The sequence below is a fragment of the Dendrobium catenatum genome, unplaced genomic scaffold (genome assembly GCF_001605985.2).
Source record: "Dendrobium catenatum unplaced genomic scaffold, ASM160598v2 fragScaff_scaffold_1016, whole genome shotgun sequence".
In the NCBI taxonomy this organism is placed as follows: domain Eukaryota; kingdom Viridiplantae; phylum Streptophyta; class Magnoliopsida; order Asparagales; family Orchidaceae; genus Dendrobium; species Dendrobium catenatum.
The window spans coordinates 798,027-822,342 of NW_021319478.1; the positions used below are offsets into that span (position 1 = coordinate 798,027).

The 24,316-nt window shown below is 37.2% G+C and overlaps 1 protein-coding gene across 2 annotated transcripts in view; it reads right to left on the reverse strand.

Annotated features, from left to right (window-relative positions):
- Positions 1-6,073: 6,073 nt before the first annotated feature.
- The window catches only part of LOC110105845 (tobamovirus multiplication protein 1), a 33,983-nt gene continuing 15,740 nt past the window's right edge, over positions 6,074-24,316 (reverse strand). For both annotated transcript variants that reach the window (XM_020835504.2, XM_020835503.2), the window contains 6 exons: positions 16,846-16,891; positions 16,703-16,766; positions 7,517-7,570; positions 6,804-6,881; positions 6,397-6,525; positions 6,074-6,305 (listed from right to left, as the gene is read on the reverse strand). In XM_020835504.2, the coding sequence (XP_020691163.1) occupies positions 6,433-6,525; positions 6,804-6,881; positions 7,517-7,570; positions 16,703-16,766; positions 16,846-16,891 (335 nt within the window). In that variant the 3' untranslated portion in view covers positions 6,074-6,305; positions 6,397-6,432. The remainder of the gene's footprint in view (positions 6,306-6,396; positions 6,526-6,803; positions 6,882-7,516; positions 7,571-16,702; positions 16,767-16,845; positions 16,892-24,316) is intronic.

Consider the following 24,316-nt stretch of genomic DNA (forward strand, 5'->3'; position numbering starts at 1 on the left):
ATGTTCATTTATTGTTGAATAAATAGCTCACTAAGAGCTCGAAATAACAAATATTAGATCGGTCCATCAAAATTCTACCTTTATTTTTTTAAAGAACAATTGATAATGAAAATATTAAACGAATAAACAAAAGAATATGATAAAAAAATCTAATGTCGTTATTTATAGGACTTCAAAAATAATGATGAATGAATTGTTGACACAAAAAAATTATGAATAAATTTATCGTTTGTAATAAGCTTAACTATTTAAATCACTAGCATATTATTAATAGTCAATTAGATTTGTTTCTTTTTAATTAAAACTACAAATCCTTAATGACTCCAAAGCTCGTTAAAATAAAACATTTGAATCAAAACCTAAGAGACTCAGAATCAACCTAACTACAAAAACCCTACCAAAATAAAAAATAAAAATAGCCAAAGAACCAACGATTAGAAAAAATCCCAGAAGAAGCCACCAGCTGCCATGCAGTCTACTGTCTGCTACCATCAGAAGTAAGTGTCGAACAGCAATAGCCACCCAAGTAATCAGCACTAAACCCACGAGGAGCAACCAGAATAACCTGAAAGAATCTGCAAAGGCACTACAGGAAAAGTAAAAGGTGACATGAAGTGCCTCAATGATCAACAAGAACAACCAAGAGAGAAAAAGCAGCATTACACCTAAAGAAGTCTCAAGAAACCACCATCCAAATAAATGACAATAGCTCCACAACCAATAAATATAACCACCACCAAGACAAAGGGCCAGAAAAAAGAAACCAAATAGCAGCAGTGAAAAACCAAACTATTTCCTTTTTTGTTTCCTCTTATGACGTTTGCCACCACCCATAACAAAAGCATTTTCCACAATGCAATTAACATTCAAATTACAACTCGCGTGAACAGCATCCTCAAGCCCATCGAAGTCATCCCCATCATCCCTATAAGGAGAGGATACATAATCAGCAAGCCAATCGTTTTGTTGCGAACAATTATTATCCAAGTTACTCATTAATTGAGCTTTTAAAACCTCATTAGAAATAAGCAAAACTGGGACATTTATAACTGATTCCAACAAAGGCGTAGAAGGGTCAACAGAAGCCTCAACATCAAAGTCCACCACATCCCCAACTCCACTAGCCAAAGCATCACCCAAGGGATGATAGCCTCCAGAAGAACCATCACTAACATCATCAACTAAAGTAGGCGAAAAATTGGTGGTAACTATAAGGTTAACTTCACAGTTATTAGCATTCATGTCCTCATTATCTATAGGCACAACCACTTCATCAACATCAATAAAAACAGGATTTAAGGGAGCAATATTCGCACCACCTTGATCCCAAACATTCCCAACTCCAACAATATCAAAATGTTCAATATCAACATCAGGGGTAATTCGATGACTCAAGGCATCATAAACCACGACATTAGGAACCAAAGAAATAGGAATACTACCAGTATTATCCAAATTATTTAAATCACTTCCAACATTTCCAATAGAATGAACATTAACAATATTAGCCATAGGAGCATACAGCTGGACAGTGGAGGGAAGAGTAGTAAAAGGAGGACGACAATAACTAATTAAATGCACAATATTCTTACACTTTGCACAAAAGGGGGAAATTCTTCCAATATCAACAACTTGAATGTAACCAAATTTCTCTGGAACCAACCAAACTTTATAATGATAATTTTTAGTAATATCAAGCTCAACCAGCACCCGCGCAAAAGAAGGATGTGACCAATAAAAGTAGCATTATCCACTTTTAGTGGTCGACCAACGAGCAATCCAAGGCCATTAGTCAACTTCATAGAGTAATTGTTAACCATATATGATATTATGATCTATGGCAAAACACACAACTATAAGCTATGTCATTGAGCATTTTAGCCAAAATGTAGGAAGGGTCCAATAAAGTAACAGAGACATCACCTTGAAGCTTAAGCTTGAAAAAAAAACTACGAATAGATTCAAGAGAAGGAAGTGGGAGGGAAAGAAGCCGACTAATTACGCAAATTGAAATGGAGTAGCGAGCACCAAAATCTCCTCATCCAATATCCACTGAGATGGAAGGCAACGAAAAGATGAAGATTTCAGTTTCGAAAAATTCACATTGTAAGAAACACCATATAGAGCTTCGACAAAAGAACAAGATTTGGTCATACCGTCCAAAAAACCAAGACATACCAAATGATTCACCGCCATTCCGGGCAAAAGGTCGGAGGTGGACAAATCAAAATACAAAAAAACACCAAACTAGAGAATAAAAAAGGGGAAGGATGGGAGCTTCCGTAAGCTTTGGACTGGTGGGAGATGGGCGGCCAGGGCCTCCCCTTGGGAGCCCTAGAGGAGTGCTAAAGGAGTCGGGAGCGATAGATGCCTAAACCTTGGTCAGTTATAATTGGTTAAAACTCAACTATAACTTGAAATCAATGTAAAATTTAACAAATTAACTTAAAAAATATTTTGAGGTCATGTTCATATGTTGCTTGAGCTGGATAAAAGAATAAATAAATAAACTTGAAAAATTCAATACTAGACTTGATTCGACTCAATAGATAAGAAAATAAATAAATCCTTGTGCATGCAAGAAGAGACCTTAGTGTGTTAAACCCATTGTGAGAGTTTCTTTTGGGCTTTTCTTTGTTAAGACTTAAGAGCAAGTGTATGTGAGTTTTCGAGAATAACTGATGGATGCCTATGATTTGTACATCATTTGTGACTTTTTTATCAGTAGATCGGATCATCTCCTTTTTCGAATGAACATAGGCTCTATTCAAAACAAATCACATAAATAGTTGATATCTCTTTGGTTACTTAATCTTTATCTTTCTATGAGGAGTTTCCGCATTCAAATTAACTGTTCCGTTAAAACAAAACTTGTTCGATCATGACTCCGTTTACTGATCTAACAAAATAGGGAAAAAAACATTCATTCAAACCCATTTAAAAAAAATAAAAAAATGTATAAATAAATAAATAAATAAAACAGGAAACTGAACAACATTCCAAAACAGTTGTCAAATATAGGAAATACCCTAGCGTGCTTCGCTTCTCAGGATTCTCAGTGTCTCCATGGTTGAGCTAAGAAACTATTGCATTTTCTTCAATCAAACAATGAGAAATCATCAATCTTTAAAAATAGAACTCTCATTCCCGAGGCTGAAGGTTTCAAGTAAACCAATGGAGAGTTTTTAAACAAGAGCAAGGCAAGCCTCAAGTTGAAAGAAATGGCCTAAAACCCAATTCAACCAAAAACCTTCGTAGGCTAAGACGCCTTTTTTCATCTCGTTTTCCAACTCATATAACAGAAAATTAACAGAACTACTTTCAAACGGATAAAAGAAGATAAAGTCAAGCCGTCACAGGCGCAGGAAGATGGTTCCTTTTTAAGGGCGAGCATACCTGCTACATAACGTGGGCGAAGATCGTCCGAAAAGTGAAGAGATGGTCGACTTTCGATCGTCGGAAGAAGATTAGGGCAGAAATCAAATAAGAAGGAAACTGATGGCGGGAAAGGCTTCGAGGAGTTCTACTTTTGAGCACAACGCAGAGGCGGGGCTGCTTTTTTTTTTTTTTCTTTTTTTTTTCACACTAAATAAATTTATCATATAAAAATAATTAATTATTTATGTACGATATTTATCATAAAAAACAAATTGAAGAATTTAACATTATTATATTTATTAATCAAATAAAACATAAAAGATCTATATTTAATTACAATTATGATTATATTTAACAAGTATTTTATAAATTAGCAAATGGCGTGTGATCTCATTGCCTTGCTTCCACTGAAATATCATTATATTTACTATCATTGTTGAAACCTATTAATCTCAATATAATTTCAGCTTACAACAGCACGAATTGTAAAATCAAGTGAAAATTTTTAGCACAAAATATTATTGTTGCAGGCTAGAAAATTCATGATGATAAAATAGGAAAGTATTTTGTCTTGATATTGCACAAATACTCAGCACACAAACAAAGAAAGTAAAACATCAAGATTTTTACATGGATAATAGTAAAAAAGGGGGAAAACTGCGGGGCAACATCCAGTTGAAATGATTACACTATTATTTAAATAAATTACAAAGATCTTCATAAACTTAAGGACAGTCATATTACAAAAGTCCAAGAAATATGTTGAATTTTGTGTGAATGATGGGGATTGGGCAAAAATCTAACGACGATCAGTAGCAAGCGGAAGTTTAGTGACAACCGGTGGCCGGGCGAACGTCCGGCGACAATCTGTGTGGTAGTCAAGGAGGAGAAGCCTGAAGACAAAAAAGCTCTCAAATATCTCTTCCTATATTATCTTATTTTTCTTGCTTATTCCTCTTTCAATGAAAAACGATAGATCTATTTATAATTTTCTAGAGGGACATGACTAGTAAATAGAAATATTATGGGCATATTGGGAGTGTTTTTAATAAACAAACTATATTGATTATTTTGATCATAAATCATTTATCGAATATTTGATTGTCTTAATATTGCCAAATTTTGGCAAACTTGTGCCGTTGGATTCATCTCGTCAAGCAGCTCTAGGGGTGTCAATTCGGGTCGGCGGGTCGGGTTCGGGTCGAACCCGAAACTGACCCGGCACTGTTCGGGTCAACCCGAACCTGACCCAGTTTTAAAAACGGGTCAGGTTTCCGGACCCGAACCCGACCCGATTCGGGTACGGGTCAACCCGACCCGACACGAATGACCCGAAGTTGACCTAAAATTGCTAATTTTCGGAAAATCGGGTCAATATTCAATTTTCGGGTCAAAATTGGGTAAAAAACAGGTCAATCTCGGGTTTTCGAGTCAAATATGAGTTTTCGTGTCACTTTCGGGTCAATTTTGGATTACTGGATCAACCCGAACCCGACCCAATTTTTAAAACGGGTTGATTTGTTCAACCCGAACTCGACCTGTTTCAGGTTCGGGTTGACCTGAACCCGGATTTTTCCAGGTCGGGTTCGGGTCGTGTCAAAAATTGACATCCCTAAGCAGCTCGATTCGATTATAAGCAGACCACATTTGAACATAAATTGGTCATTCAATTTATGTTGTCTTCTAAATGTGCTTATGGTTCTCAATTTGGACCCATCTAAGCTTGGATTGGATTGAATTCGATGTCATTGAATTTATCTTTTCAAGATATTCAATCCTACTATGAGTTTGTTGAAATCAAAGTTCATACGGTTTTGAATTTAATTTTGAAAATTTTCAACTTAAATTTACATCAAGATTAAAATAATTTTTATATGATATATCAACCCTTAACTTTAAATTTATTTTGGGATGATAACACTAAATTTAAAAGTAATTAAAATTTATATTATGCCCCTTTCAAAATTTATCTCATTACTTTTAAATTTATTTTGATCAAAAGTTTAATCAAAATACTGAAGCCATTGTTTTCTAAAAGCTAGCCTTGTACAACATCATCTTACCATGCAGACATTCAAAAAAATAACCCATGTACACAACAATAACAAAAACAACAAAAAAATAAAAGTTTCTTTTCTTTTCTTTACATTAAGGAGAGAAAAAATTAACCAAGTGTATACATATTATATAAACAATTCTACATATTTTTAACATAATATGTAATTAAAACTGACATCAAAATGGGAGCAAATTTAATTTAATTAAAATATTTGAATACCTATTTGACTCAGACTTCATTTGATTTTTTGAAACTTTTGTAAAAGACAGTTTTAATAAATATTGGTTTAAAAAATGGAATTTTCTAATGGAGAAGCATATATAAAAAGCTTTCTCAAAACAGAATAAAAATGAAACAAAAGGAGTTATTGGGAACTTGATTTGACGAACCAAACATTAAAGAAGAAATGAATTTGTCATTTTAAAACGGAATAAGCACCAAAAACTTCCAATCAAACAAAGCCTCATTATCAAAATCAATTTGAACCGAACCGTCTTAAACTCATAAATGATTCGCATTGATTTTTTTTTTTTTTAATTATTGAAGATTTTGAAAGAGTTCATAGAAGGCCATTAAAAGTATTTTTTTAAAAACAAAGATAAAAATAGCAAATTGATGCAGTAATCAATCATAACAAATAAAAAAAAAAGCAAAACAACTTTATTAGAAGACGATATATAATCATTTTCAGAACAGTAATTTAGAAAATTAAGACAATTTACAGAACCACATTGAACGCTGGACTATATAGGGTTTAGGTTGGTAAGGGGGTAACGTTTTGCCGATAAAATTGTTAGATTCAGCGCCAGGAGAGGTTATTGAACGGCCTCATTCCGGAATTCCTGAGTGGCTCCAATTGTAGCTCAGACTGCAAATATTAATACAGAAAACAATGGGAAAAAATTTAACCTATGATATTCTGATCAATTTTTTTAAACATAATAAAGATAAATTCTCACTTGGAGGTCTTTCAGACTGAGAGGTGGCCCAAGCATTTAGTGAATTGGATGATAGTGGTGTGAAACTCGCTTGGGAGGTAACTTCCGCAGGATGAAGAGCGCAATAGAAGATGGAAGAATCTCAACCAACTGAGAAATAACAGGAAGAAAGGCCAAAGGGGTCATCATAATTCTACCCAACTTTCTTTTGAAAGTTATAAACTTAAAAGAGAAATTATTTTGTGTGGAGTCTGGACGGTAAAGAACCGTTCAGATGTGAGTGTACATAGTGTGTACATTGAGTATAATTTTCTACATAGTTTGATTTTTTTATATACTGTGTACACTCACATCCGGACGGTTCTTTACTGTTAGGATTCCGCACGGAACAATTTCACAACTTATAGAATAGTAGATATAATACTTACCATGTAGTACACGAAGTTTAGAATTGGATGATCGAGAACATCAATGTCAGCATCCTTGTCACATTCTGAAATAGCAACCTGAACAAGTACCAAAATTCTTTCAGGAGCTTTTATTTATTCAAAACATCTATATGCTGGTAATGTGCTTTGGAACCTTGAGAGGAGTTTTTCGGTTGCAAGATTTAGCCAACATTTTGCCAATATTTAGTTTAAATATTGCAAAATAATTTTTGAAAGCATAAAATCTACTACCTTCCAATCTCATTTTCTCTGATTTTAGATTAAGGCTTTGTTTGGAAAGGCTTTCTTACCACTTAATACAACTTTCTAGTAGAAAATTTTTATTTTTTGTATTTAAAAGTTGCTTTAAGCAGCAGTAAGAAAGTCACCTCAAACAAAGCCTAAATCCCAAATTTAATAAATCTAGGGAGAAATAAGATTCAAGAGTTTTACACTTCTCCTTATCATGTATATTTTCCTTCTTTCAACCCTAAAATTTAAAATGATTTGCAAATATTTTAATGTCATGTAATCAGATTTAACATCTATCATATTACATAATTTTCAGATATTAATGGCTCAAATATTTATTAAATCTGGATTTATGATATTCAATAAACTTGTAGGTAAATAGCCCCTGAAATAAGAACGTTGGGTACTATGTGAAGTCCTAAAAGTTCAATGGAATCCATGCGAGTAGAAATTGAACTTACCATAATGCACCTTATCAGGAAACAGGTACTGCATATCCCGGTTAAATAACCAACCTGCAAGAGAGCTTGTTGAGAATCACGTTCTTAATCAACAAAGCAGTTGCAAGATTCAATAACTTTTCATGTCAGAGTATTCGTTGTGAAATGACATTCAAACTTGATAGTAAGAAGTGATGTTAAAAGGAAACTTGCTAGCATTAGGAAATGGGACTCAAGCTGAAGAAAGATGTGATCCAAACGTAATCATGGCATTCTATGAAAAATCAAAATTGTGATATAATAATTGAATTAATCCAATTGATCATAGATTCCATAATACGTTTTTATTCTCTGCCATTCTTAGGTTCTTCAATAACAAGCACATATCGTTTCCATTATGTTAATGAAAACATTGACGAGCATGCATACCAATTTAAGCTTGGCAATGTTATTGACGAATTGAATGTTAAGTGTTGTCTGCTCCCATCGCAGCATTCAACTTAGGCTTCGTTTGGGACGGCTTTCTTCCTGCTTCTTAAAGTAGTTTTTTAGTAAAAAATTTAAATTTTTTGTATTAAAAAGCTGCTTTAAGAAGCAGTAAGCAAGACGACCCAAACGAAACCTTAGATTTAATCAAAACGTTCACTTTTAGTTGTTCATTTCATGTGACAAAGATGACTGCGGCTTTCTCTCGTTCTACCCGCTTATTGAAATCCTTCTCCCAGTCAAACACTTAACCAACCCTTAAGCCTTGCTTAAAAGACATTTATCTTTTCAGCTTTCATGTGACTCAAACTTGCAATTCAAAGAAACTCCCAGTTTGGTTTGTAGATGCATTTGCCGCTTCAAGGTGACTTCAATTAGATTGTCATCTAATGGTATCTTAAATGCCAATTTCCCGTGAAATATGATTTTGAATCTTCTCAGAGTTAGCCATGGCCATCATCAAAGCAGAACATTTTTTTTATACATAAAAATTATTATTAAATATTACTTGCAACATTCTCATATGGCTCTATTATTCCATATGAGCCCATCAAAGCAGAACATATTGAGTCTATTTGGAGTGGCTACAACTACTTGTCCAAGTGGCTGAAAATTATTGTAGTAAGAAAAGCAAATATGTTTTAAAGCTATTGTGGGGAATACATACCTTTTTACTTTCTTATAACTATCACACCTAACAAATTTAATTAAAAAAAGCTCATTCTCATCATAGACATCTCTGAAAAATAATAAGCTACAATAAAGTTTAAGGGTAGCAGTGGCCTAAAAAGCAAAACAACAAAAACGTTATCCCAAAAATATCCAATCAGTGACAGTGCATTTTACAGATCAAATGCATTGGAATGCTTGCCTTCTGAAAAGGATATGACACCTAACTAGACCAGCCCATTAATGCCATATATTGTCCCTCAGCTCAACAGCAATGAAGTGCAACTGCAGCTCACCACATGGGCTAGAAAAAGCAATAGAATCTGCATAGCACAACTTAAGAGCATTGCACTCCCTCCTTCAATTGCCCTCACCAAGATGCACACCAGCGCACCAAATGGTGTGCAGGAATGATGGACAGAGTGTAGATAATCAAGAAAGACGATTGCTAACACCAATATTATTCATGAATTGTGTATAAAAGTAAAAGGATGATAGTCAAAAGCAAGAGTTTAAAACTTCGTCTCGGTTTCAATCCATCATGTAATCTTCAATCTTGATTTTTTTTTTTATGATTTCAATGTTGTTTTGTAAACTTTTCTACCACAATAACATCAAGTCTTTATTACACTACAAGGGTCGGCTACATGAATCTTTTTTCTCCATTGTGATCAGTTAAAAGTCAAATTTTCGTTTAAATCTAATAAAGAAATATTATTTCTAATATTTTCTAATAAAGTTTTTTTAGGTCTACCTCTATCTTTCTTAATATAAGTCAAATCTAATACCACTACTTTCCTAACCGGATCATCGGAAGGCCGTCCATTTATGTGACCAAACCATCGAAAGGCCGTCATTTTTGTAAACTTTTCTGCTTTTAAAAAAATATTTTAAAAATAGCTTAAGAATTAAGCTAAAAAAATATTAATTTTAAATTAATTTAAAATGTTTAGAATAATTTATTTTTTTTTTAAATAATAAAATTAAGATAGTTAAATGTATCATTTCGAATGTCTAGTTTTAAGAATAGAAGAATATAATAAATAACTAATATTCTAAAGAATTTATAACAATGATGTTTTTAATTGCAAATTCTATTTGATCTCGTTATAAACGTATTATTATATACTAACATATATCTAATATCAATAATTAGTGATTATTTTTGTTATTACAGTTATTAGTCTCTCTCTCTCTCTCTCTCTCTCTCTCTCTCTCTCTCTCTCTCTATATATATATATATATATATATATATATATATATCTAAAGTAGATAATTGTAGCTTAGCTTAGTGGTTGAGTTGATGCTCTCGATCCCTGGTTTCACTAGTTTTCAAATAATAAAACTATAAAAAGCACACCTATTTTCGCGGTGCTGTTTCGGGATGAAGAAGTGGATTTTGATCCTATTAAATTGTTTCAGTCCGAAATGGAATGAAATCTTGGCCCGCAACTGGCGAAGAATGCTAAATATTGGCTCTTGTCATGTAAACCCCAGACAAAAAACGGGGTTTAGGATGGACACTTGAAACCAATCCAAATCAGATTTTTCAAATGGATCCCTTTCAGATGATGATAAAAACCATCGTAAAAAAGGCTGGCATCGAGATTCTGTAACCCATATATTTAAAAGCACTGTAGGAAAAACTTCCATCAAACGTTATTGTTTAAGCCATAATGTCCTCCCTTGGGAGCTGTTTGCCAAAAGTAGGATTTAACTTTAGTAGGGTTTAAATCCTATAAATCCTGGATTTAGTAAATTTATAGGATTTAGTGATTTACTAAATCCTAAGTATGTTAAATCCTGAAAACTATTTGATAAAATTTTTGTTAAATTCTATTAAATCCTGCAAAACTATTTGACAACGTAATCCAAAATTTATAGTGATTGGTTCATTTAAAATTAAATTTAATGTATTATGAATTTAATTGCGTGTTAAGTACAAATTATTTATTAATTCTAATTTTAATTACAGTCAATAAGTTAAAATAATAAATAATTTAATAAGAAGTTAGCTTATTTATTAAATAGTTTAATTACTAATTATAGTGCTACTTATTAAATTACTTATTTAGGTATTAATTTAATAAGTATTTGATATCTAATTATTTAATAATTATCTAATTAATTAAGTAATTATTTTTTAAATTAACTAATTATGTAACTATTACCCCTACTATAATTAATTACTTTTAAAAATATTATTTAATTAGTTTTAATTATTAATTATCTCATTAATTATTTAAATATTTTACTACTAATTAATTATTTAATTATTATATATAATGTTATATAATAATTATTCATATTTGAAATTATATCAATTAAACTATTTATTTTAATTTTTAATTACTAATGATTTAATTAATTTAGGGTTTGCTTTTGATCTCCATTTCTTTGTTACGATTTATTTTCCTCATTGCCATTTCTTCGTGCCTGCTTTGGCCTCGCGAGCTTCGCTTGAAGTGCTCTGTTGAATAAAAAAGCTTCATTGCCTCCGACGATGTCTGATCAAAAGCCACGATGGGAACTCGCTTGCTATGAAGGTAACAATCTTTATCCCTTCATGCATATCTTCGACCAAATCTCATAAATCCACCAAATTATAGGATTTAGTAAAACCAAGATTTATGACAAAAAGAGGGAAGTAGAGGATTTATTTCACCATGAGATTTATATTAGACCAGTCCAAGAGGGACCAACCTTTGTATACACCAGGCGGAAGTATGGTTCCGCCCAGGGTATTGTCCACCCCCTTGAGGTGGGGTCCACACGCTAATGAAGAGAGAGGAGGGGACGGGTGAGAGTGAAATTTGAATTGTGGGGGTTGTTTTGGTATTTTACTTTGAATTGTATGCTTTTAACAGTTGTTTTCACCCTAAGGTTAGGATTTATGCTTGATTTTGGTTGAAATAGTTTGTACTTAGGGAATTTTGGGCTCTGGCCGCCGTCCAGGGTTTGGGAGAGTCGGATCTTCCTCTCCAATTGAAGATCCTTCTATCTTGTTGCTTTTTTCCGTAATTCTTGCAATAAAAATGATTTGAGGGGTGTTCTTCCAATTTTCGCTAGTGGTTCGTTGTTTTGGGTTGAAAGCTATCCTATTTTCTATCAAGTTGGTATCAGACATATGGCGGCGAAGAAGATGGAGGTGTTGGAAGGTGAGATAGAACAACTCAAGGTCGGCATGGAGGAGAGATTTTTCGTAATGGAGGGAAAATTCACATCCGTGGAAGAAAGATTCACATCCATAGAGAATCACTATTGAAACAAGGAAGACATAGAATTTGATTGAAATGCAATCGAAGACTTTGTCGGTTATTCCTACAGCTGATTGAAAGGGGAAGACAGTTCAGGAAGATGTTGATGAAGCAGAGAATGTTTTCCCTCAAGGACCACCTAGGGGGATTTCGATGGGAGGTGCATTGGTGTATCCCGAAAAGAGGGAAACAAGAATAGGGAAATCTGAACCCTTTTAGAGACCACCTAGGCAGGAAGGAAGGGGGATCGGAGGAAGCAATGGTTGGACTGAATCTGGGGTCCAAATCCGCCAAGGGAAGAAGGGAGAGAATCGCACCACCATTACACAGGAGGAACCAACGGTGGGAGAAATCATTGGGGTATGGATGCAAGATCGAGGAAGTTAAGATGTCGATCTTTAAAGGGGAAGATGCTCAGGGATGGGTGTACCGAGTGGAGTGTTACTTTGCTATCAATGGGCTGACGGAAGGAGAAAAACTTATGGCGGAGGGTTCCAATAAAGGGAGGCCAGACATCCGATCTACTCATGCGGATAATTTAAGAAGTGTTGGTTGGAACGTTTCCAAGCCATTCATGAAGGAGACTTCCATGAGCAGTTTTATGCCCTAATTCTGGAGGGGGCAGTAATGGAGTACCGGGATAAGTTTGAGTTGCTTTCAGGAGACAGAGGAATCTCTAAGGAAAAATTGGAAGGGATTTTCATGGACTTAGGGAGGACATACGAGCAGTGCTCAAGGTGTTTAGACCAAAAGGATTGAGAGAGAAGATAGAGCTAGCTAACAGGGTGGAGGAAAAATATCGAAGGAAGAAGACCAACAGAAGCAACATCATAGGAGGGGCTTACAGGAGCACCTCTACGACCTTAGCACCTATAACCCAGACATTGTCCTTTCAGAGAGAAGCTCAGAAAAAGAAGAGCAATGAAGTTCACCCGGGAGGCAACTTCAAGTGACTTACAAAAGCAAATGTATAGGATAAGCGGACAAAAAGGTTATGTTTTAGATGTGATGAAAGGTATACGCTGGGACACATGTGTAAGAACCGAACTCTTCAGATTCTTACTATCTGTGATGACAAGGAAGCTGAGGAGGGAGGTGAGAGTTGGGAGGTGGGAGGGAGGCATCAATAGAGGAGAAAAAGTTGCATTTAAATATGGTAGAGGTCTCCTTGAAATAAGTGGTGGGGTCACTCCGAATCACATTATGAAGGTGAGAGGAGAAATAATAGACAGGGAGGTAGTGGTGTTGATAGACAGTGGGGCTTCCCACAGCTTCATCTCTAATCAGGTCGCAGACCAATTGGGGGTGAAACTGGTGGAAGCAGGGTGTCATGGGATGATGATGGAGACTGGAAGATGGAGATAGATAGAGTAGTGTGTAGGAGAGTGGTCCTGACTATACAGGAAGTCCAGGTGAGGGAGGATTTTCTCCCATTGGAGCTAGGGAGCACATATGTCATCCTAAGAATGAGATGGTTGCAAACCTTAGGGGATACCAAAGTAAATTGGGGAACGCTGACAATGGAGCTAATGATGGAAGGGAGAAGGGTGGTGATTAGGGGAGATGCAGGGAGCACATATGCCATTACCAACGCCCCTGCTACCTTCTAGTCTCTCATGAACAGGGTGTTTTGACCATACCTTAAGAAGTGTGTTCTGGTTTTCTTCAATGTATCCTAACGTACAGCAAGTCTAAGGAGGAGCATTTGAAGTATTTGAGGGTGGTCTTAGGGGTGTTACAGGAGCATCAAATGAGGGCTAACCTAAATAAATGTTGTTTTCCACATACTAGTGTAGAGTACTTGGGGTACATATTATCTTAGGAGGGGGTGGCCATTGATTAGACCAAGATTGAGGCCATGTTGAAATGGTCGCTGCCTTGGACTCTAAGGGAGCTGAGAGGATTCCTAGGGTTGACTGAGTACTATAGGAGAGTCGTGAGGGGGATGCAACACCATAGCTTGGCCACTAACCAAACAGCTGAAGAAGGATAGCTTCTTGTGGGGAGAGGCAATGACCCAGACCTTTGAGAGGTTGAAGACAACCATGACCACGGTACCCGTCCTGGCCCTACCTGATTTCAGCCAGATGTTTGTGGTCGAGACTGATGCATTAGGATGTGGATTGAGGGCAGTGCTCATGCAGAACCACCAGCTTATATCTTACTACAGCCATGTGTTGATAACCAAAATCACACTGAAATTGGTCTATGAAAGGGAGTTGATGGTCATTGTGTTAGTTATTCAATAATGTAGTTATTCAAAAATGGCGACCTTGCTTTTTGGGCCGACACTTCATCGTTAGGGCAAATCAGAGGAGCTTGAAGTACCCGTTAGAGCAGAGAATGGTGACCGAGAAGCATCAGAGGTGGCTATCAAAATTGTTGGGCTATGATTTTGAGATCCAATATAGGCTAGGGTTGGAGAACAAGGGCCACAAGAAGGATGATGCCTTATCTATATGAGAGGGGAGCTCCAGGAGTTAGCCATTTCGATATTATTGATGTTGGATTATGGGGCTATTAAGGAGAAGAGTGTGTAGGGCGGGAATATGACGACCCAAGATCCGTGTAGTGAAAGGATTCATCTGATCGATCATTCATTTTCTTTTTCTTTTCTTCATTTATTATTAGTTAGCCATTTCGATATTATTGATGTTGGATTATGGGGCTATTAAGGAGAAGAGTGTGTAGGGCGGGAAGCTGAGAAGGATCAGAGCGGATCTACTGAAGGATGAGAATAGCCACCCTGGCTATTCCGTATGTGGGGAGAGACTGTTGCACCAGGGGAGGTTTGTGCTGCCCCAAACCTCGATCCATACCTCACACTTGCTACAGGAGTTCCACGGGAGCCTTTTTTAGGGGTCACTCTAGTGTGCAGAAGACATACAAGAGATTGGCTGCAGAGTTATATTGGTAAGAGATGCACAAGGATGTAGAGGAGATGATGTCCAACTGTGAGGTATGCTCGAGGAACAATTACTTGGCCATGGCTCTGAGGGAACTACTACAACCCATGGCTTTTCCAAGCAGAGTGTGGGAGGAGGTCTCCATAGATTTCATAGACGGGCTACCCCAATCTAAGGGATTTACGATTATTTTGGTAGTGGTAGTCAGATTGAGCAAATGTACTCATTTCATTCCCTTACGACACCCTTACACGATAGTGACAGTGGCGTCGGTGTCCATTAGAGAGGTGGTCAGATTGCATGGGATACCATAGTCTATAGTGTCCGATCGAGACAAGGTGTTTCCCAATCACTTTTGGAGGGAACTACTTAGGCTGCAGAGGACCGCGCTGAAGAGGAGCACCATTTATCACACTCAAACAGACGGGCAGACAAAGGTGGAAAACATAAGCCTGAAGACATACCACAGTGCTTTGCTTCAGAGACACCTCGGCTATGGGCCAAGTGGCTAGCGTTGGTAGAGTACGTACAACGCTTTGTATCATTCGGCTTCCCAATAACTCCTTTCAAAGTTTTGTAAGAAAGAGATCTGTCTCATTTGGTGCACTTTGGTTAAAGTAGCACACCAGTATTTTTAATAGAGCAGTACTTGGAGGATAGGGATAGGGTGCTAGAGGAATTTGACACTTGTCGACATCCCAACATATCATGAGAAGGTAGGCAGATGGGTGCATGAAGGACATTCAGTTTGAGATAGGGGTTAGGGTGTATTTGAAGCTTCATCCCTGCAGACAAAAGATGGTGGCTAGTAGGAGGAATAAGAAGCTGACCCTGAGATACTTTGACCCTTATGAGATATTGTAGAGGATTGGAATAGTAGCGAATCGATTGAGGTTACCACCGACCGATACCTACACCCGGTATTTCATGTGTCACAGTTGAGGAGAGCTATAGGGAATCATGCATCCAGTACGGAGTTATCGGTGATATTTACGGAGGTTTTGGAGGTGGTTTTGGAACCACTAGAGTTGGAAGGAGAACAATAGAGAGAGAGGAAGTAAGGAAGTGTTAATAAATTGGAAGAACCTAGCCGAGTACGACGCCACGTGGGAGCCGCATTGAGGATGAAATATTAATTTCCGTCCTTCCACCTTGAGGATAAATTGGTTCGTTGGGAGGGGGGGTATTGTTAGACCGGTCCAAAAGAGTCAAGTCTTTGTATACACCAGGTGAAAGCCTGGTTCCGCCCAAGGCATTTTCCGCCCCCCTTGAGGTGCAGTCCACACGCTAATGAAGAGAGAGGAGGGGGCGGGTGAGAGAGAAATTTGAATTTTGGGGGTTGTTTTGGTATTTTACTCTGAATTGTTTGCATTTAATAGTTGTTTTCACCCTAGGGTAAGGATTTATGCTTGATTTTGGCTAAAATTAGTTTGTGCTTAGGAAATTTTGGGCTCTATACGCCGGCTAGGGATTGAGAGAGTCAAATCTTCCTCTCCAATTGAAGAACCTTGTATCTTGTTGCTTTTCTTCATAATTCTTGCAAAAAAAATTATTCTAGGTATGTTCTTCCAATTTTCGCTTGTGGTTTGTTGTTTTGGGTTGAAAGCTCTCCTATTAAATATTATCGGGTGCTCAAATTCCATTTGGTAGGATTTAGCATAAATCCTGATCAAATCCTGCATAAATCCGGTTAAATTTGGTCCCAAACAGCCCTTTGGATTAAAAACAAAGCAGCATGTAAGTTAAAAAAAGTCATATCCCTCCAATAGATAATTAACAAAAAGCTAGAAAAACTGGGGGTTGGTAATTAAGAAAAATGACGTATACGGAAAAAAAGTCACTCAATCCATAGAATATAGGAGAAAACCAAGTAATGAAAATATGATCACCTCATTCAGCTTTTTGCTTCGGCCTTTGGATTCAATAGGAAAACGCCACAGCATAAGGAACAATCTTCAAAAGCAAAGTCTAAATGAGGAAAAGGACATAAGAGCACAATACGGTAATATTTAATCCGGATGTATAAACTTACCTTCCACCATATATTAGGAAGCCCAGAGCAGCAAAGAACGAGAGAACTAACAAAACAAACAGCCAGCATTACATCATATGCATCCCAACTAGTGCTAAGAAATTGGAAGTTCTTTGCTCGTTCTAATAAAGAAAGGGCTAAGCATGTTGTCTTAAGAATGCTCTTAAATGTAATTAGAGAGAGAAAAAATGCTGGAAATGGAGAATTGCTAGATCAGTCAGGTGGCTGTCATTAAGCCAATAAAAGCCTATCTTCTTATGCTGTGAAGTTAAAAGCGAAAAATATTCTTTTCTTTTTCCGTAAAAGAATATACAGATATATGAGGAATTGCGTAAGAATATCCTGATTTACGTCAGGAAAGGCTTAATAGCCCTTTGGATTTATGCTGAAATTAATGGTAATTATAATATTCAAGGGATACACGAATCTTAACATAAATTCAATAACTAGTAAATTGCGTCAAGCTATCCTTATGCAATTTTTTCCCACCACTCTTGCATTTGCATAAGACTGGACTGCATGTATTTAAAATGTTATGTGGAGTTTTAACTGGTACTCCTTTTAGACCAGGATGATAAATCCAGGTCAGGGATGTTTAGATCCCTAGTTGGAGTTAAGTTATAAGTCTCATCATTGTCTTGTATTAAGTAGGTCGAGGGCATTAATACTGAAGGTACAGTACGTTACTAAGGGCATAGTATGTCCCTTATAGATCAGGCTGGCAGTATGAGTATATCGCTACATGATTTATCGTTGGGTGAGCTCTTTATTCTTGGGAGGCTATAAATCTCACTTATCCACGTCACACTTATGACATCTCTTCTATCTTTCTCTCTTGATGCTTTATATGTGATGTCTCCTTTCTTAATTTTTTCCCCTCATACTGACCGGATGATTGCATGATCCTTGAGCGTGTTGAATATGATGTTGAGACTATCTCCTTTAGATTAGAAAAACTTAAGAATCCCACTAAGTACCAAACCAAGAAGAGAATGAAATAACATCACTAATCGAGAATATTCTTAGGTCAAAACCTAAAATGAAATTAACTATAGGGGCTTGCAACCGTTGGAAACGAACACCCATATCAAATAAACCTCACTCAAGCTGATATATCTAATGGGAGAAATTTCGTGACTATTTAATTATATATATATCATTATCCATCGAGATGTGTATCCAAAAGACACTATTTTTCATGGATAATCATATGTATAATTCTATTTGCTCTTCCATTGGCATGCTTACATTGAGTGTAAAGGTCTTTGACCGTTTGTCCTACAGAATATTGCAATCATATCCATTGCAGTCTAATCCTTGCTAGCAGTTTCACTTTCGAAGACCCACAATATACTCTTCCTTTTCCCATGCCTCACATGAAGTGAGCATTAGGATCTCTCAATAGTTCCCTTTCCCATCTCCCGTCGTATTCAACCTGCCTGTTCTCCTCTTTCACATTCCCTCCAACCTCCATATCCCCTATTCATACCCCTCCTCAATAAAGGCTCAAGGGTTTGTGTGTGTCGACGACATTCAATTGGGTCGATCAAGCACGATCGAGTCTAGTCGGGCTCGATCGGGGTCGGGTTGATACGAAAATATTCGTCAACACTCTTCTCCTCCAATTTTCACCTCTTTGTCTTCCCTCGGCATATCACTTTCATGATTCCCCTTGCTTCCGACGGAGCCACCTTATCTCGATTCTTTAACATATGTTTCATTATATCATCGAGATTTTTAAACCTTCCTTCTATTGCTAAAAAATGCTCATCCACTGCTGAAAAATGTTCATCTATTGCTCCCAAATTGGATTGCATATGTCCAATTTCCTCCAGCTTCTCTTCCAACGCCTCAACTCTTCTTCTTGCTATTTGTTCCAAGAAATTGCTCTAATATCATTTTGTTAGGACTTGAGCACCAAAATCAACAAACAAATAGTAAAATTCAACAGACCAACATATCATATTGATAATAGAGAAAACACGAACAAAAAAGATATAATGGCCCTCTTTCGAAAGAATAAACTTCTCTCCCAAACTCTAGACGTCGCTAGATTCCCTTACAAAAATAGTGCACAATAAGAATACTCACAAAATCTGCATGAAGAAAAGAAAAATACAACCAAAAGACTTTAAATATAACTCTCCATATTTTATTCCCAAAACATGAATTTACTCTTTCATGCATTTCCCCGCATTCTCCTTTGATAAGTGATCTCACTCATTTAATTATCCTCCCTTTCCAACTCCCTTTTCAACCTGACAGCCGCCCACTCACGTAATCCCACGTCCTTGACCGTCTGGCCTTCCCACCCCTGTTCTAAGCCACCCGCTTGTTGGGTTGTGACGGCCCTATTTTGGACCAACTGTAGTGAATGGACCAGCTCAACCGGTCCATCAATTTGTTTTGGTCCCTTTGCCATTATTTACCACATAAAAGTCCATATTCGATGATCCAAATTGATCCCTCCTTTAACTTGGAAATGATAGGATGATCTCATCTTTAGGATGATCTGTTTGTGCCACTTAGGTGATCAAAATGGGCTATGTTTCAGATGCGATGAAAAATTTACACTAGCATAGATGTAAAAATCGTATATTGCAGGTTCTCATTATGTGTGATGAGGAGGAGGTTGATGATGCATAGGCAGCAAGGGAGGAGGTAGAGGAAGAGGAGCCCTTACACTTCGAGTTGGCTGAAATTTCATTGAACTATGTAGTGGGATTCACCATGAATCACACTATGAAGGTGAGGGGATAGATAGAATGAGAGGCAATGGCAATCCTGATGGATAGTGGGCTCACAATTTCATATCGAACAAGGTGGTGGACAAAATAGGGTTAAAACTAGTGGACACGGGATGTTTTAGAGTGGTGACGAGCACAAGAAAGGTGGAGAAGAGTAGAGGGATCTATCAAGGATTGGTGGTAGAGTTGCGGGGGATTAACATCAAGAAAGATTTTCTTTTATTGGAGTTGGAAAATAGTGATTTGATTTTGGGAATAAAGTGGCCACAAACCTTGGGGAAGACTAAGGTAAACTGGAAGGCATTAGCTATAAAGACCCAGGTGGAGGGTAGAAAAGTGGTACTTATGGGAGACCCCAGTTTATCCAAAGCAATGGTTTCTTTAAAAACCATAGTTTGTACCATACAAGGGGAAGGAGGGGGGTTCTTGGTGGAGCTCTAGAATTCAGAGAGAGGAGAGACAGAGGAGATAGAGGACATTCCAGACATTGTCCAGCCACTTCTTTAGTAGTTCAGGGAGGTATTCCAGCTTCTCCAAGGATTGCCACCCCCATGGGAGCAGAGAACTCTATTGTTCTAAAGGAAGTAGTCTCTCCCATTAGTGTCCGGTCATACCGCTACACTCAGATTCAAAAGGATGAGATTGAGAGACTAAATTCGGGAGATGCTTAAAGCTAAAATCATCAAGCCCAGTTTGAACCATTTCTCTAGTCCTGTATTGTTGGTGAATAATGGAAGTTGGAGTTTCCCTGAACAAGGAAACTGTACCAGACAAGTTTCTCATACTAGTCATTGATGAGTTATTAGATGAGCTGCATGGATCTAGGATGTTCTCCAAGATTGAATTGAAATTCGTATACCACCAAATCAGAATGCACGAGATACCCATAAAACAACTTTTAGGGCGCACAAGGGATACTATGAATTTTTTGTGATGCCTTTTGGCCTCACTAAAGCACCGGCCACTTTCCAATCTCTGATGAATAGGGTATTCCATCCCTACTTGTGAAGGTTTGTGCTAGTATTTTTTGACGATATATTGGTATATAGCAGGTCTAAGAGGGAGCACTTGGAGCATTTAACACTTTGTTTTTCAATTGGAAGAAGTGTTCTTTCGCCCAGCCCAGAGTGGAGTATTTTGGGCATGTGGTATCTCAAGAGGAAGTGAAAGATGACCAGAGTAAGATTGAGGCCAAGCTCATATGGCCCATACGCAAGACTTTAAGGAGCTAAGAGGATTCTTGGGAGACAGGCTACTATCAAAAAAATTGTGAAATGATACAATTTTATAGCAGGGCCATTGACAGAATATCTAAGAAAGGACAACTTCAATTTGGGAGAGTCAGCCACCTAGGCTTTTGAGGAGTTTAAGAAGGTTATAACCAGTGTGCCAGTATTAGCTCTCCCAGATTTCAGCCAGTCTTTTGTAGTTGAGACAGATGCCTCGGGTTTTGGGTTGGGAGCGATATTCATGCAAAACCATAGACCAATGGCCTAGTTCAGTCATGTGTTGACGGCTAAAGCAAGACTCAAGTCAGTCTATGAGTGGGAGCTGATGGCGATTGTGTTGGCCATTTAAAAATTGTGGCCTTATTTATTGGAAACATTTCATCGTCAGACTAGCCAGAGGAGTTTGAAGTTTTTGTTGGAGCAGAAAATAGTTACTGAGGAGCATCAAAGGTGGTTTTCCAAGTTATTGGGCTATGACTTTGAGATTGAATATCGATCTGGGGTTGAAAACAAAGCAACTTATGGTTTATCCAGGTGCAACGGGGAGCACTAGATAATGGCATTGTCTGTGACATTAGTGGTTTATTGGGAAGCATTGAGGAGAGAGAGCGAACAAGAGGTAAGATTGAGGAAAATTAGGGAGAAGCTGGTGGAAAATAAGGACAGTCATCCGGGATACTCAGTGGTGGGACAAAATTTGCTTCATTATGGGCAGTTTGTGCTTCCAAAACCTATTATTACATTCCCTGATTGCTTTAAGAGTTTCATGGATGGCCATTGGGGGACATTCGAGGGCCAAAAAGACATCACCGGCTTTCTGCAGAGCTGTATTGGGAGGGTATACAGAAAGATGTCAAGAAGATGGTGGCTAGCTGTGATATATGTCAGAGGCACAAGTATTTAGCAATGTCTCCAGGAGGGCTCCTTCAGCCGTTAGCTATGCTATAAAAGGTGTGGGAGGAGATGATCATGAACTTCATTGAAGGGTTTCCAAAGTCAGAAGGATATACTACGATACTAGTGCTAGTAGATCGATTGAGTAAGTATGTCCATTTCCTTCCCCTTTGCCACCCCTATACAACAATATCAGTAGTGATAGTTTTCATAAGGGAGGTGATGAGACTACATAGGATATCGGAATCGATTTTATCGGATTAAGACAAGATCTTTCATAGTCAGTTCTGAAAGGAATTGTTCAAGATGTAAGGGATCGTTCTGAAAAGGAGAATTGCTTATCATTCTCAAATGGACTGACAAACATATAGAGGTGGTCAATCGTAGCGTGGAGATTTATCTTCGGTGTTTAACATCATATATACCAAAGTTGTGGGTTGGCATGGGTAGAGTATTGATATAACAATTCATACCATTTGGCAGCTCAGACAAAATCGTTCAAAGTGTTATACGGAAGATCCGCCTCACTTGACATATTATGGATAATGTAGCACACAGGTGGCATTAGTAGAGCAGTATTGGAGGATAGAGACATGATCTTCGTGGAGTTTAAGGGGCATTTGTTGAGAGCTCAACAAATTATGAAGAGACAAATAGATGCACAAAGGATAGACATTCAATTTGAGGTGGGGGCAGGGTTTACTTGAAGCTTCGACCCTACATATAGAGAACCTTGGCACGGAAAAGGAATGATAAGTTATCACCCCATTATGTTAATTGTTATGAGATAGTGAAGTGCATTGGTGTTGTGGTATATCACCTACAGTTATCATCATCGTCAACCATCCACCTAGTGTCTCGGTTGCGACATGTGATAGGAGAGCACATGCTATTCTCTTCACCTCCCCCAACTTTGATGGACAACATGGAGGTGTTGTTAAAACCATTGGAGGTCAAAGGAGTATAGATGGACCGACTAAGCAAGCCCATTCACTACAACCGGCCCGAAATAGGGTTGGCTCAACTCAGCAGGCGAGTGGCTCAAGGAAGGCTAGGCGGTCAAGGATGTGGACCCACTTGAGAGGGGGGACTGGCAGGTTGAAAAGGGGGGTTGGAAAGGGAGGATAATTAAATGAGTGGATCATTTATCAAAGGAGAATGTTGGGGGAAAACATGAAGGAGTAAATTCAGGTTTTAGGGGAAAATAGGGAGAATTATATTAGGCCTTTTGGTTGTATTTTTCTTTTCTTCATGTGGATTTTGTGAGTGTTCTTTTAGTCCACTATTTTTGTAAGGGTTCTAGTGGCATCTAGAGTTTGGGAGAGAAAATCCTCCTCTCGAAAGAAAACCACTATATCTTGTTTGTTCGTGTTTCCTTTCTTATCAAGAAAATATGTTGGTTTGCTGAACTTTACTATTTGTTCGTTGATTTTAATGCTCAAGTCCTAACACAACTTTATAAATATTTTTCTACACATTCAAGGCAAATTTTCAGCTAACAGAGTTCTTGAATCATAAAGAATTTCAAAACTTCAACCATCGTTTCAAATAACAACCTAATGTCTTTGCTCTTTTGCTCTTTCAAACTTCTCCTTTAACTTCCTATTCACTTTGTCTCAAATCCCAATAGATTGCCTCCATATCCCAATCTAACATCTATCACCACTTTTGTCAGAAGTAAATTGTTAACTAACACCCAATGAACATCTTTTGTCACTTGACATCTAAAGTCATCAAATTTATGTTTGATGCCCTCAATCAACCGACATCCATTACTTGTCATCAAATGATCTCCAATGCCTATCTTTGCAAAACTTTCAACACTCATCGTCGATTAAAGCATGTCGCATGTCGCCTATCATACATCTTCATACTCCCACCATCATTGCTATAAGGGACGTATCCCACAATACTACATATTTGAATCAATCTTCCTCGATTATAGAGGGAAGGCATTTGTAATTCTCAACTTAAACTTGCAGAAGCATTTTAGCTAACCTAGATCCTATAATTTTCCCCCTTTCTAGATTTCCACATAAAAATTTATGTTTATCTTGTGCATTGCTTGTGACTATTCTATTTGTGTGTGGGATGATCTTCATACAACATTGAAACGAAAAAACTATCTATCATCATGAATATTATGGCACATATCAAAAGCAACATGTTGCTAGAAGATTAATGAAAAGCATGGAAAAAGATAGAATATTCATAGAAATTTTATTTTTCTTTCTTTTTAGAAGAGATGGCATGATAATTTACATCTTGTGGGTTAAGAATAAAGTGAGTGTCGAGATATGTTAGAAATTACAAAAAGTCATGTACTATTGAAAATTAACTAAGATGCATGTTATAAAGTGACCAAAGAGCTCTCATTTGCAAGATGGTTATATCAAAAATCAATAATAAGACCATATTCATTGAATTAATTTTATATTATTTTAAATGATATTCAATGTGAGATATCTTGGCCTAATAGGTGAGACCACTATTAAAAAGGTGAAAATTTTGAACAACACCAATAATAAAAATAATAATGGGCTTAGAATTAGTAAAATAATGACGGAGAATATGAAGAAAGTTGGCACTTTTAATGGGTCT